Source organism: Penicillium malachiteum (genome assembly GCF_028827825.1).
Source record: "Penicillium malachiteum strain IBT 17515 chromosome Unknown utg000002l:1.0-8849297.0:1.0-8852440.0, whole genome shotgun sequence".
Lineage (NCBI taxonomy): Eukaryota > Fungi > Ascomycota > Eurotiomycetes > Eurotiales > Aspergillaceae > Penicillium > Penicillium malachiteum.
Window position 1 is genome coordinate 7,957,014 of NW_026643095.1, and position 14,864 is coordinate 7,971,877.

General features: G+C 45.3%; 7 protein-coding genes across 7 annotated transcripts; 4 read left to right on the top strand and 3 right to left on the bottom strand.

The window, feature by feature from the left end:
• Window positions 1-53: 53 nt before the first annotated feature.
• Window positions 54-858, top strand: N7483_005956 (uncharacterized protein; the record flags this gene model as incomplete). The annotated part of the gene is made up of 2 exons (XM_057089393.1): window positions 54-683; window positions 736-858. 2 exons carry the CDS (start codon window positions 54-56, stop codon window positions 856-858), a joined length of 753 nt encoding a protein of 250 aa, XP_056949222.1.
• Window positions 859-1,986: 1,128 nt separating this feature from the next.
• Window positions 1,987-2,679, top strand: N7483_005957 (DUF3237 domain-containing protein; the record flags this gene model as incomplete). The annotated part of the gene is made up of 3 exons (XM_057089394.1): window positions 1,987-2,410; window positions 2,487-2,557; window positions 2,626-2,679. 3 exons carry the CDS (start codon window positions 1,987-1,989, stop codon window positions 2,677-2,679), a joined length of 549 nt encoding a protein of 182 aa, XP_056949223.1.
• A 1,612-nt stretch (window positions 2,680-4,291) lies between these two features.
• Window positions 4,292-4,885, top strand: N7483_005958 (uncharacterized protein; the record flags this gene model as incomplete). The annotated part of the gene is made up of 1 exon (XM_057089395.1): window positions 4,292-4,885. The coding sequence occupies one exon, from the start codon at window positions 4,292-4,294 to the stop codon at window positions 4,883-4,885; it is 594 nt and encodes a 197-aa protein (XP_056949224.1).
• A 1,178-nt stretch (window positions 4,886-6,063) lies between these two features.
• On the bottom strand, window positions 6,064-6,715 carry N7483_005959 (YbhB/YbcL family Raf kinase inhibitor-like protein; the record flags this gene model as incomplete). Its single annotated transcript, XM_057089396.1, has 2 exons — window positions 6,064-6,336; window positions 6,419-6,715. The coding sequence occupies 2 exons, from the start codon at window positions 6,713-6,715 to the stop codon at window positions 6,064-6,066; spliced, it is 570 nt and encodes a 189-aa protein (XP_056949225.1).
• A 1,985-nt stretch (window positions 6,716-8,700) lies between these two features.
• On the bottom strand, window positions 8,701-9,252 carry N7483_005960 (uncharacterized protein; the record flags this gene model as incomplete). Its single annotated transcript, XM_057089397.1, has 1 exon — window positions 8,701-9,252. The coding sequence occupies one exon, from the start codon at window positions 9,250-9,252 to the stop codon at window positions 8,701-8,703; it is 552 nt and encodes a 183-aa protein (XP_056949226.1).
• Window positions 9,253-9,798: 546 nt separating this feature from the next.
• Window positions 9,799-10,917, top strand: N7483_005961 (uncharacterized protein; the record flags this gene model as incomplete). Its single annotated transcript, XM_057089398.1, is given in 3 exon segments — window positions 9,799-9,919; window positions 9,937-10,383; window positions 10,433-10,917. 3 exon segments carry the CDS (start codon window positions 9,799-9,801, stop codon window positions 10,915-10,917), a joined length of 1,053 nt encoding a protein of 350 aa, XP_056949227.1.
• A 2,249-nt stretch (window positions 10,918-13,166) lies between these two features.
• Window positions 13,167-14,588, bottom strand: N7483_005962 (uncharacterized protein; the record flags this gene model as incomplete). Its single annotated transcript, XM_057089399.1, has 5 exons — window positions 13,167-13,619; window positions 13,688-13,896; window positions 13,954-14,093; window positions 14,152-14,378; window positions 14,454-14,588. The coding sequence occupies 5 exons, from the start codon at window positions 14,586-14,588 to the stop codon at window positions 13,167-13,169; spliced, it is 1,164 nt and encodes a 387-aa protein (XP_056949228.1).
• Window positions 14,589-14,864: the final 276 nt, after the last annotated feature.

The following is a 14,864-nucleotide window of genomic DNA, read 5'->3' on the forward strand; positions in this document are numbered from 1 at the left end:
CTCTCAAAATCATCCCACAAAGAGAGAAACACATCCAATCCAATAATTTTCAAATGGCCGCAGTGGAGTGTATGTCTATGGCCTCGCGCCATCACCCCCACCATCCCTACAACCAACATAGCCTTGGACGCGCCGGTAGTGTGGGAAGCAGCAGCAACAACCCCTACGCACGATACATGTCTCCAGTCTCATCTGTATCCTCTCGTCACTCAATCTCCGAATACTCATCTCACGTTTCCGTACCTTCCGTCTGGTGGGTCGGCCACACAGAGCATCATCCGGTCGAGCCGAAACGCCGCCGTGATAGTATGGCCTCTATACCAAAGCGCAGTCGCTCAAAATACTCCCGAAACTCGATGCTCGTGAACCCTGATATAATCGACGAGCTTGACAATGTTACTTCATACTCTTACCACCATGAGGGTCCCTATGATGCTATCTGCCCAGAGCGAAACCGAGTCAGCCAACACAGTCCACTAGAGGCGGTTCGCGAATCCAATGAAGAAGCTCTACGCGCGACTCCTCGACACAAGATCATCGACTCAATCAATAGCCACAGACCACTTGATGGCACAGCATTTTATCCGCCTGGCACAACAGATCGGGATGGACAGTCTTATGACTATGAGGAAGGCTCAAATATGATGAATGACTATGGAAATTTTATGCGCCTCCCTGGAAAGGTACATGACTTGCTCAGACCCTGGTATGGTTTTGTTACTTACACTGAATTAGAAATTTACCGACGACGACTTCAAGAATGATCCATTCTACAACCGACCTCTCTCAAATCCGTTTACAACACTGAAGAAGAAATTGAGTCTCCGTCGCAACAAGAAACGACGAAGCACCACTTAAATCGACGACTCTGAGAATTTGGACAATTCTCCTCTACTTGTACACGACTTTACGACCGGCTGAGCCATATCTGCTCTAATGATATCGTTCCTTTCAAATGTTTCTTTTGTTTCTTTGGGTCAGGATTGAATGATACCTGTTATATGGAATAATTGGCGCCAGAATATTTTTTTGTTCTCTTCTTGTCCTTTCCTGTTAGGACTAGAATTATCTTTTCAATCATGTATGGTGTTTAAGACCGGTATGGCGCCTAGGAATGGGTTACTTTGTACTTACGACTACCCAAAGAATGAATGTTTTTTTCAACCCACAAATAAAGTCAAACATTAAAGACCACGTGCTACTAGATTGGAGCTTTAATCACTAGTGTCTTCGCTAAATGATGCCTAGGCTCAACTGAGAGTGTCAGCAGACACCACCACGCGGGGTGAATGTGGGGATCTCCGGTTACCCCACACTACTTGAATCTTCCCCTGAAAGCCTTCCATGTCTATGATCTGAGACACTGGCAGGGCTGAAGCATGGAAATTTAATGTATCTAAATAGATAGTATCACACTAAAGTAGCATATTTGAATCCAAGTATTGGTATGAGGAGGGAGGTTGATTGGTATACGCAAGAAGCTTTAAAGTTGAGGCAATACCTACACATACCACTTGGGCAGCCTCGGCGTTACGTGCCCAGTACGAACTGAAATGACCACCTGATCTTCGGCATTTGAAAGGGGCAATGACACGTCTGACTAATTTGTTCTCTTCTTTGGCCTTCAGGGCCTCAGGGTTCCCTAGCTGAGGTAATCTCTCTAAAACGGCAAAACCTCGGTATCCAGATCGCGCTTGAGCGGATTCTCAGCATTCGGATACTTTTCCTGGATAAATGCGGGGAAGATCTGCAGATTCGGTACTTGAATCTTTCACCTCCTAAGTTCTATGAAGACTAACAGCCGGACTGTCTGAGAATTCGGATATGGATTCGGGATGTAGCGATGAATCGTGAGGAACTGGGGTCGATAAATAGAGAGCTGAGACACGATGAACAATGCATGAAAAGCATCAAAACTTCAATTGTCCCAAATTACAAGAATCCTCAAGTCATTTATCCTTACCGGATAGTATTCAGACAAAAGAAATGAATTACAAAACCCTGCTCACTCTCCTCTTCACCACCCTCCCACTCTCACAACCCACATACGCTTCTGCAACCCCCTCCAACCCCTCTCTATCCTTCCTCTATACAGCTTACGTCCTCTGCTCACCCAGTATCTACGAATCCCAAAACCCAAACGGAATCCAAAAAGCAATTCCCATCATTGGAGGTAACTTCACCGGCCCGAGACTAAGCGGCAAGATCCTTGATCTAGGCGCCGATTGGGGCTCCACGGATCCCCAGACGGGTATATTCTCCGCGAACACGAGATATAACTTACAGACACACGATGGAGCCAATCTGTTTTTACAGACCTCTGGACCAGCGCAGGAGAATGGGAATTTGCATTTGAAGATCGATATATTGACTGGGGATAAGCGGTATTATTGGTTGAATAATATTGTTGGTAGGTACTATCGACTCATCTGACTTTGCAGAGCAAAATTATATTTGATAAATTGGGTTATGTCTGACATTTTCAGCTTTTGGAATCTTGCAAAATGTTGGAGAGAGTGATGAGGGGGTTTCTACTCTACGGATTGATGCTTGGCATGTACGTTACTTGGTATAACTGACTTTGGGTTCAATTATGTGCTAACCTTGGAATATTTGATTCTTGAGATGACGAACGAGTACAACTCAACTACTTTTGTGAATGGCACTACTTACCAGTGAAGCTAAAACTGGTATCATTACGCAGACTGGAGGACTCCAGTGGCTGTTGCAGCTGATGAAAATGCTTTGAGTATGTTGAAGGGGCGGATACTCGTGCGGAAGGACGAGATGATGAGGCTTATGGGGCATGAGAAATGAAAATATCTACATGCGTAGGATTGGGATCTCAGAGAACTGTGACCCGTGAGTTTCTTTTTGGATAACTTGGACGAAATTGGGTTATTCCAGCCTAGTTTGAGTAATTTTTTCTGAAGATGGGTCATGGTGGACCATGTACTCGATCATCCGAATGCAGAACTTACCCTTTCATACTGAGAAACCATTATTCCAACCCAGAATGTGATCTCGTCTATATTTTTGATTTAATGATAGCTTCACACTTGGCGAACGTTATTCTCTGAAAGTGTAGTCGATGAGCACGGACGGCATGGGCCAGAGTCCATTCCTTTTTCCTATGCATCTCTCTGATAACCTTTTCCGCGGACTTTCAGCACATTGGTCTATTCGCTGTGTTCAGCACTCCCCGGCTCTGGTATGACACCTGGAAAGGGTGGTGGTGCATTGAAGCCAGGTAAACTATGATGGCTGTCTGTCATTACAATCCAGGGAGTCTCTTGGCTTTTCCATCGCAGTGAATCAAAGTTAACTCCAGAGTTCTAGCTACCGCGGAATATTTCAACAGGGCTGGAGCTTAGCATATGAAGCATGCTGGGCACTACTAGGGAGTTGGATCCAATTCAAGCGAATATTCTCTGCCAAGATGGCCTTGAGAAGTCAACCCCGTATCCAAGTCCATACGAGTCATTTCAGGAGGCTCTACAGAGCGCACACAGTGTACGGAGTATTCTGTACAGAGCATGAGACTTGCACAGCCATCCAGAGAGTTGCTCAGCCCTGAAGGTGGGTAACAGGGAGAAAATTTTTAAAGGGGTAAGGCCAAGGATGTTGGAGCGGCTTGATACGAGTGCGACTCTTGCTCAATGACTCCGATGCTGAAGCGCTAACCTTGATCCGGTGAACGCAGATGAAACGAAAAGTTTCTCTTTGTAAGGCAGTGATCTAAGCGCGGCTCTGAAGGTCAGGGTCTGGGCTAATTGAGGTTATTTTATGGAACTCAGATCGTATTCAAAGTGGATTGACCTTGTCGATCACTGTTGATCGTGCCCGTGGGTTTGTTAAACTATGGGACTTGGGTAAAATTAGAATCACTGACAACCATTATTCTGAGGAGTCCAGGGGAGGTGAAGTATCGAGAGAGTTTTACATTGAATAAGCGGTTCAAATGGGTTCCTGGGCCCGTTGATTGCGCAGAGATTGACCGATGAAGTGAAAAAGATACGAGATGGATTACTTCCATACTAAAAAGACTTCAGCCCCAATTTTAGACCTGGCAGTTGGCGTTGATAGGCTAAAAACACTGCTTAAACACTGTGAGTTTAATTTGGCTCGTATCAACGATATTTTTCAGGGTCTAATTTTGGTGATGCCACGGTGTAGTCCCTATCCTAGTACTATACTTTAGAAGCAGCCAATTTCTCTCTTTAACTCTCACTTTCCCTAGCTCTCAACACTATCCATTTTCTTTGCAACAATACACATTCATTTCGCAATCATGTCGTCGGGTCCAAACAGATCCCGCCTCTCAAAGTGGTATCCCATCAGCTTTGCCATTGCCGCTGTCGTCTTTTTCATTATCGGCGGTGCACTGATAGGTACCTACTTTAACTCTTCCTGGTCATCCTGCGACAGCTCCTACTACTATTACGATAGCTATTACAGCGGTAGCAGCTGCCTCGATGGAAACAATGGCGAGTTCTACGGTGGTTACGCCTGCATCGTGATTGGCGGTATCTTGAAGCTCACTGCTTGGATTCTCTTTATCATCTGGTGCGTCAAGCGTCAGCGTGGAAACTCAACAAACATCACATACGTCAACAACGCCCCCATGGAGCCTATCAAGCAACAGGAGCACTATGCAGCCCCTCAACCAATGTACCCCGCCCAGGGTGCTCCTTACGTGTCTCCATCTCCTGCTTCCTCTGGTACCATCTACGCTGAGGCAGGTGCGCACTCATCTGTAGGAACGCCTCCACCGAAGGAGGGCCTAGCGACGGGCACCGGATACAAATTCTGCTCTCAGTGTGGAACGGCTTCGAGTGGGCGATTCTGTCCTCAGTGTGGAATTGCCGTCCGAGTCTGTGGATGAGAGGAGCGATTGTCAAGACCTTCAATTGCGCAGTCTAGATTGTTGAGATATGTTGCTGCCTATTGATTTTATCAATCATCCATATTGGTTCATCGCTGTGAGGAGTATCTGCTCGAAAAGGAAGAGTAGGTGGACAACAGCGCTGCAAGGGGCTCACATTGCTTTCTCTTGGACCACACTTGTGATATTCGCATCGTTTAATTGGAGGTATTCCTCATCCAGACCAGGTCTAAAGAGACTGGTTTATTTCACGCAATATGACCTCAGGGAGAGATGGTGAGAAACGATCAAGATAGGCAGGAGCTTTTGCCGGAATGGGCAGGATAACTCTCACTTTCAATGTTCATTTTTTTCTTTTCTTTTTCTTTTCTTTTTAAGAATCAGTTTCATCCCGAGTCGCTTCAAGGCTCTGCTACACGTCAATGATCAATCGAGATCCAGTTTGTTTGCAGAATAGAATCACTAGCGCAATACTGTCTTACTCTCATTGATATTTCAAGAGACCTTCAGATTTTTTATCTGGCTTCTGTGAATGGTGTGGTGAAACGCGACACCAACATTGTGTCTTGAGCGCCGGGTGGGCCGTGGCTGAAGCACGGTCGAAACGGGAAAACCCGTACTCCACACGCTCGATAATCATAGGATCGCAGTAGATCAGTAGTCTGTACGGAGCACGGGGGATTAAATGGCGTACTAGTAGTTCGAATTTTGCCCAAGATCGAGATCATTGACCCGAGTATCTGGTTCAGGGTAATCCAGGAGCTATATAATGACCGATAGTCTCCTAAATCTCATAATTCTAGGTACCTTGCATAACCGAAGGATTCCTGTCGTTATTGAATTTAAGTAATTAGTTGTGGGAATGATTGTTAAATTATTGATTAAACTTGATCATGATGTGCGTGATAGGGTTGCAGTTCGTAGGAGACTATGGACCGAGACCGAAATTGCATTAGAACGTGCCAATCTCCACGATGCATTGATCTTTGTTCACGTTCATGTTCAAATGTAACCCCTGCAAGCTTCAGGGATGTGATTCACTAGTCAACATGATTGGCATCAAAAGGTTATCTGATTGGCCATATAGAGAATTTGAAATAGTGGGGCTTTTAAAAAGATGTTGGTATAAACAAAGCAAAAAACAAAAGCACAAGCCAGTAGTTGCCCAATAACTCCGTCTAGCTTCCATGTCGACGCTCGCATGTTCCAATCCATTCCCCCCAAGCCAGAACATCGTGAGGTTTCAATTCTCGTAGTAACCAGTCCTTCGTCAGGGGCTTATTTCCCAGCCTTGTCACCAAGTCCGCTTTTAACGCAATCACTTGGAAAAAATATCGGTGTTCGCCATGGGCTAGAATCGGTCGAGGTCCACTCCAAATATTCTGGCCCCAGTTTGTGCCGTATCGGAATCCCCCCCGCGAGATGAGGAGTTTCACCGCAGCCACGTTGACCTTGTGGGATCAGTAAGGGGCGAAAGTCCTTCGCGACTAGCATTTTTTTGTGTGGAGAGATGCCGTAGTATAATCCAAGAACCACAGGTTGGGGTAATGGGGCGTCGGGGTCTTCAATAATAATCATATAGCTTGACACATAATCTTCAAGACCAAGTGGGAGGGTCCATGATAAACTTGGGAATGTGTTATCGCCGAGCGGGGTGTGTTCTGGGGAAATAGATGAGCCTGAGGGACCGAGAGATGAAGTGACGAGAATAATTGAAGGTTGTCGAGAAATAGATTCAGACGCTCGGGTCAATAGAAGTGAGTCGCGACCCCGTCTGTGTGCTAGACAACGGCCTAGAATGGCCTCGATTGAGGAAGGGAGGTGGTCCATGATCATTAATTGTCAGAGCTTTGATGTAGGTTTATTCGAAGAATAAGTACTTCGCGGGTTGTGATAAACAAAGCGAAATCCAACTTCCACTAGCCCCTTACGGATCATGATCCAAAATCACGCCCTCGAGTGTAATATTCCAAATTTAAGTCATCACCCCTCCAATTGGGTATCCATCGCGTCTTTGTGAGCTATCTACAGAGTTGGCAACTTTGTCACTCTGTGATTTGTCTGACAAATGATCGTGACGGAGGACGGAGCACCCACTGGCAGTTTAGTTTGTTTTGCTATGGCGTGAATCAGATTGATCTTCTCCGTACCCGCTCGCTGAATTATGTGACAAGGTCTGATATGGAGAGAACAATTGATGGTGCTCTGCAGTACTGATATTTAGAGTATAATAATGGCGACCATTGTCTAGCACTGTATAGCGCAGCAATGGGTATCAAAGGTTTCATTTTTCATATCTCAAGATCTAATCAATGGAATCACAATGGAGTGGAGACTGAATTTTGAGAAAAAGCAAGGTAATCCTAGCAAAGTTTGAATTCCGGGGATTTTGAACAAAGCACGAGCCCAAGAGGCACTAAGGATATCAAATTCACCCAGCTCTCTAACACTAGAGCCACCCTACTAGTTGATTCCTTCCATTGTTTACTTCGCTAGACTCTGTGATTCACTAAATACTGATTATTGCGAAGTTTGGCCTCATTGATTCAACAAAAGAAAAGGAGAAAATTGTGAATTGGTCTCATGGGTATGTGATGAACCTTTGCTTGACTTTCCGAGGTTGTGTGAGTGATCAATTCAATATTTGAAGCACTTGAGGTATCGAAGATTCATGTGAAACCTGAAGTAGTTAGAGATATTGGGAGGCTGGAATAAGAAAAATGCCGATCATATTGTTCTCAGACTACATACTAGTAGACTGCGAGTTCTGAAGTGCGAATAAAGAGAATCGCCATTCTAACATTGAAGGTTTCAGTAGAAAAGAATCAGAGATGTACTATATATCGTAGATCTTGCTCACTGCCCAGGTGGCCATCTTATAAGCATGGCAAGGAATGATGGGAAAGATCACCTATAAGAAACGGTATGAAACAGTACCTAGGTGGTCTTTCAACCATATTGATCCTGAGAATGAGTCCAGAGTGGTGACCATGGGTCCATGATCTACCCAGGTTTTGATTTAGCTCGCGACTTGGATTGTATAAGCAGGATTTCAGTTCCTGATATTAATAGCCCGGATGGTCTAGTGGTATGATTCGCGCTTAGGGTTCACCCAAAGCATAATTGCGCGAGGTCCCCGGTTCGATCCCGGGTTCGGGCCTATTTCTTTTTTGTTTCTATTTTTTTTTTGTGCTTTGCAGAATTTTCCCAAGGGCTACAAGGTGGGTCCGCGGCTGAGCCCATTCCAACATAAGCAGTAAATGATTTCGAAGCTGCTACTTCTTAATTGACTCCGTCTTTAGTGCATAGTTATACCGTTGAATCAGATGATTTTATTCACAAAAAATGGAACGTCGTAAAAACTTTTGATGTCTGGCCACATCACCGTACAAAGTACTCACAATAAGTAGGAAAATACGTTGCCACAAGCTGGTATCGCGTAACAGGCTCCCTTCTTGCGGAATGACCTGAAGCTAAAGCGGCGGGCAGGTTTCAAATTGAAGCGGGCAGAAATATGCGCGTGCACTTTCATTTCTGATAATAAATTAGCATGAATGAAATCACATTTCAGCAGATGGGAAACAAGCGTATGTGATGACTTACTATCACGGGGGTAGAAATGCGGTTCTAGTCCGAGACTGGTTTTAGCCTCGTAGATGTAGAAGTTCATGAATACCTGATCTTTGGTATCGGAAAAGACCATCAAATCTGTGAAAATAGGTTATGTGATAAATGATTTCAAGGCTGCTGCCTTTTAATCAATCGCCTTTTCTCTACTACATAGCTATACAAATTGAATCAGATGATTTTATTCACTAAGTATGGAATGCTGTCACAATGTCCGATGTCTGGCCACAGCACCGTAGAAAGTACTCACAATGAGTGGGAAAATACTTTGCCACGAGCTGGTACGGTATTGCGTCACAGTCTCCTTTCTTGCGGAATAGCTTAAAGCTATGGCGGCGAGCAGCCTTCAAATCGAAGTGGGCAGAAATAGTCGCGTGCACTTTCATTTCTGATAATGAATTAGCATACATGAAATCACACTGGCATTTCAGCGGATCAGAAACAAACGCATATGATGACTTACTATCGCGGGGATATAAATGTGGCTCCAGTCCGAAACTAGTTCTAGCCTCGTACATATGGAAGTTCATGAAGACCTTGTCTTTGGCGTTAGAATAGTAAATCAGGTCCGTGACAATAGGTTGATTCCCTTCGATGGAGTTGAACTTGAATGGAATGAATTTAGTTCCAGCGTAGTTGTACGGAGTACTAACCTTTGTAGTATCAAGCCGTGCCACAGCTGAATAGGTCGTACCAAAGTCAATGGAAACGTTGATTTTCTGTCTAGGAGGATGAGCCATGATGAGGAATCAGTGGAACCGTAAGTTGAAGAAGGAAAGAAGGAAAGAAATGTGCGATAGCCAATTCAGTCTATTTATACTATCGAGAGTCGGTATGAGACGCCTGGCTTGTATGTGGCAGAAATGTCCATGGATGTAAGAAGTATGTGCAGGGTGCAAGGGAAATTATTAATTTCCAGAAATATTCAAGGTGATTCGAAGGTGGGTTATTCAAGTGTGAGGCGGAGGTGAGAGCAGGACTGTGTCAGGTTTCTCTGACTGAAAACTTTTTGAAAGTAAAAGTGCTGAGTTGTTGGCTGCGGAAATTAAAAACTTCTCTCACTCTTCTTCTGCCCTTCCATATCTCACTCTTACAAGTGCGGACTTTTCCTTTTTCTGCTTCCCAAATTCGAGCTGAACTAATTTGGCACCTGTCATTCCAGGATTTCATCACTCCTTCCTTCCTTCTCATCTCCCATATTCATGATCGGAAATGGTCCATAACCGGCTTTCGTCGTCCATGGGATAAAATATCGCTGACTACCTTCGCAGATTACATCCGCCATCATGGCAACAATGCTGGTGTCTTTAAGACAGCCGGATGATGCACCGCCTCCAATTCAAGATTCGATAACCATCAAATCTCCGACCATCGATGCTAGCGAGGAGCTGTGGGATATCGATCATGGTATGAAACGCACGAAGAACCTCCCAAGAATATCTCTTCGGAACAGAGAGAGCCCTGGATGAACTGGAAGAACGACCAGCTCGGAACACAAAACTTAGAATTCGCGGCCAAAATCCGCTCTCTTCAAAAGCGACCAACGATTGATCAAGTGAAGATTGCAAGTGATCTCAATTACCTTCGCCAGGTGATTACGAGCTGGGTGTGTTGGCTACCGCCTTGCAAACAATTCTCGCAGAACTGGCAAGCAGTTAATCAATACTTGGTCAAACTGGAGGCTCCAAGCCTGGATGAAGCGAGATTCCCGGAAATCATTCCTTTGATCCCTCTGGAATTCCTCATGTTTGCGATATCGAGCATTATATGGAAAGTTCTCTTCAGCCCGATCTTGACAGGGGCATCGCCACAGGAGCGCGAATATCTCGAAAAAATAGAAAGAGCAATTGAATCGTTCAAGCGCAAGAGAAGTACTAGCCCAAGCCCTTGGAAATGAATTCATTTGAGTTTTGCTAATAGATTGCTCTGTAGGCCCAGAGTCCATCGCTATTTGGAGATCGGACACATGCGAAGCGATATCAACATTCGATGGACACACTGAGCACCTCTCTATGAACTGCAAACTTGCTGTGAATCGAATTACCGAGATATTAAAGGTTGCGGGTTTCAGCGAAGATGACCTCGAGGTTGGAGAAATTGGAAGCTTGGAGAGGAAAGTTACACAGCCCATGGCGCAAATTACCACAAAGTTACAATGTTCCCCTGCAAATTACGCCTGGCGCTGGAACTTTCCCTCTCAGATCGTGCGGAAGCGTCATCTGAAGGAGATTAAGCCACATGATCCTAATGTCCATACCACGGTTTCTCGTCCCCTTGTGAGCTATGCCAACATTGCCGACGAAGACATCATTGGATATTCAATGTTCACGATTTTTCAACATTGGTCAAGGTTGTGCGGCGAGAGGTCTTTTGAGAAGTGGGATTTCGTGACATTGAACACATAATCTCGGAAGGCTGGGTGATTCTAGATCTTGATGGAGAGTATCCCGGTATTGGTGAGGATGAGCCCACAAGAATTGAATTTCCTTCCACACACATCATCTGCGCCCAGAAAGCACTTCTAGAGGCAAAGATAGACACTGAAGATTTCCCAGAGGCGGGAGACAATGTGGACGAAGAATGAGACCCCGACTGGAGCTTTGGATATGCTGGAATGGAGCGATGGATCGCAAGGAGTCAATTAAATGATCTGGCAACGCGAGGTTTGGGAAGTAGGATCAGCGCGCAAAAGCGCTCAGTCCTGAAGACACTGGAGTCTGTAAACTTCCAATCCTTTCCTACTTGTATCTACTCTCCAGCTCGAGCACCCGAGCTTTCAAATGAATCGCCAGTCTTGTATTTCACTTCATCATAAAGCCACCTCATGCATACTGGAGGTAAAGAAGCATTTCCATCTTATTAATATAGTATTACTACTCACGAGTTCTGAGTTTCAGGGGATGATCGGTTTCAAACATCGAAAATGATAGAAACCCCATTTTTTAATTTCCGCACGTGCGTGGCCAGGAGGAAATGACCAAGAAGATTTTGGGAGTGCTGTCAACGTCCTCTATTTCAGAAAAAAAATCACTTTGCCATCGTTAGCGATCGACAGCCGCATGTCCTATTTGAATCCACCTTCTACTACGCTCTAAGGAGCACAGGCCAATTCAACAATTGGCAACCTAGGCTTGAGGGAGTCGTCCCCTCTCCTAGCTCATTCAATTCGATCCCAACTCGAGGCATGTTGCTTTGATCATCAGTTCACAAATTAAATGGCTCCGTGTCAGGTTGCCATACTGACTTAAAGAGTCACCAGGAAACATCTAATCTCTGAGGCGGGTTCGTAACCCACTTGGTGGCCACAGTGGAGATCAACGGCGACGTTCTATCCGTACCCACTGGCGAACTGGTCCCTCCCGGTCCCTCCGGCAGATATTTCTGTTTGCTGCTGGCATGTGCAGCCAGATGCCTTTAGTAAATGCTGACAACGGAGTGTCTACCAATCTCCGGGGACCACCTTCTCCCCGGTCCCCGGCTGATCGGCATGATATCCTTGCTACATTATGGCAGTGGGTTTTTTCGGAAAGCAGGAGATCTTCTCTCAATGAAACTGATTTTGGAGTTATGCTCAGTCTTGACAAGCCACATGCGACGACGGTGGAGATTCCCTGTACTCGATCATCCCGGGATTCCAACAGGATGAACAACGTGTTAAATTAGCTCTGGCGGGTTAATCCCTCTTATCGCTGCCTGGAGACCTGGTCAAAGCTTCATTCGACGCTAGATTGCATGCTTTCAAGTTTCTCTGTCTCAACCAAGTGGGGCGCAATGAAAGGAGAGTCTTCACTGTTCAGTAGGATGTGGATATCCGATAAACCCACACCTTCTCAATACCGGTGATGGATTCGAGTCGATGGGGTTCTGTGAACGTGTCCACTGTCAGTGTGCTCTATTCTTCAGAGAATTTCATATTAAACGATGGTGGGGAATTTGCGTTCATGCCGAAATAAACTACGTGGGCGTTATGATTTGTGCATTATCGCAATTTCTTCTCATCTCTGACATCTTCAAGATGGTTGGCCATTAGCTGCAGGTGTGTTTAGCTTCTATACGGATCCGGAAGACTCTCCTGATACACAGCACGAGAAATACACAACACTTCTCGTGCGTCTGCCAAGGGGGATTTAAGAAATATTCATGCTATTATCGATCAGTAGCCTCTTTCAAGTTGGAGTCCTCGTGGAATTTCCATCAGATATAGGAGAACCACAACGGTTTCTATAGAACGATTGGCGATTTTCACTGCAGATACTTGCTCCTGTAATGCCCCTGTCAATCCTTTCTCCAGGGCTGTGGACCCTCCCGCGGTCGGAAATTCCAACGGCCATGTGAGGTCGATCAGCTACTACTACTGGTAATTACTTCCGGCATTGATAACAGCTTCTCACTCAATACTAGTGAGTCCAGTAGGTAGTACGGAGTAGAGAGGAAGGTCTAATTGTGCAAAGGTTTGAAAGAATTATTGATAATATTTGGACATAAGAAAATATTTGATCATTAGAATAGTACAGCCATATTGATACATCCTCAGAGACCATCCATATACTGGTCACGAGGAACAGAAACCACCAGCCTTTTGAGTAACACCCAGTCCATAAAAACCTCCATAAACACCAGAATCCAAAGCCTCATAGTCCCTCCATGCATTTTATTAATGAGTTGAGAATCGACTAGACCACTCTTTCGGGGGTGTCGTCGAAGTCGTCGAAGGGACAGCAGGCTCCGGCTCACCAGCCCATACCTCACTCCGAACAAAGGTCTCCGAAACAACGGTGATATCCTTTGATGAAGAGTCGGGCTCAGCAAGAATATGCTCATCACTTCCCCATGCAGACACTTGCATAGTGTGCGGTGCTGCAGAGCTTGCTTTGCTTTTCTTTGCATCGCGGTCGCCGCGATTGGTCATATTGGTTAAGCCTCTGCTGGAAAGCGGGTATGTTTGTCCTGATTGCTTTCCTGAGGAGCTGAAGAGCTGTGATAATCCGATCTTCTTGAATGCTTTACGGATAAGAGGTTGAATGATGGGTAGATTTGATACGACTATTGAGACAAATGTCTCACGACAGGCCCATTTTGAGCCGGCAGCGGCGCCGTCCATACCAGCCTGCAGATTTATGTTAGTCAATCTGTATTTATAACTGTAGGAGGCTTTTCATTCATGGTGCTACTCACAGTGCCGATAGTAACAGCTCGGATGATACCAGCTGCGATCACGAATGCGGCGCCCGAGAAGAGAGCCATCAGTGGGATTTTCCGCTTCAAGCTGATGTTCACTTTCCAGAGGAGAGGTAGCGGAATAGATAGAAGATAAACATCAGTAAGGATATTAAGGATCACCACTACCAGAACGTATACTGGAGAGTGAGTCGCTTGGCAAACGACTGGAAAGAACTAGGTTAGTTATGAAGTCCGGATTTTGAGGGCCCATTAGCACTTACTTCCAGGATTGGGGTTGATTTGCCAGAATGCATGAAAGGGCTGGCATGATAGTAGAAGAGATAGCTCTGTTGCAGCATAAGTCACTCCAAGAATGATATAGGCTATGCGAACTCGAGTTGCAAGACCTTGAAGACCGGTTCTGGAAGAACTTTTAGAATTTCCATTCTTATCGTCAATGAACTGGGTATGGAACGTACGTCAATCGTGAGTAGAAAACAGTTAAACTGAATTTTACCAGCCAGAGAATAGTCACATATAGAGACCATCCTGCAACTTGAATTTTAGATCCAGCAACTCGATTGGCCCACTCAGTGGATTTTGGGTCAAGCGTAGCTCGCTCTTCATCCGTCATGTAGCTATTTGTCAGTCCTCCGTAATCGGCAACGACAAGATATGCCGCTACTGTTTCTGCAACAAAGACAAGCTATTCCAACATGGCATGTTATGTCAGTATGCACAATCTTGCATCTACCCATTGTTATGCAAAGGATCAACTTACACCAGCTAGTGGCATGAGGTAGTCATCCAATTGGAAGTTGCTTAGCCCCACGAGTTTACATCGTACTGCAATTCGCACAATAATCACTGCCAGAGCCAAAGATAACAGGGTCCATGACTCAACGTTGTTGGTCATTTTTGCATAGGATCTATACCTCGAAATGCAAAGGGCAGATTGAAAATGAGCGACAGGGAGCCGCTGGGTATTAAAGTAAGACTCCAAACCCAGAAAAGGAAATCATCATCGTCGACCCTCCTTGTCGGTAAGCAAAAGATCGTCGGCGGGCCTAGTAGAAAAATCGTACCCATTTTTAATTTTAAGAACCGCCTGGCAGACGGAGCATTCCGTCCGGTCAGGGATCTACGTAAGCCAGACTGTTCTAACGACCGGCTCGTTTTAGCTGCATTTGAG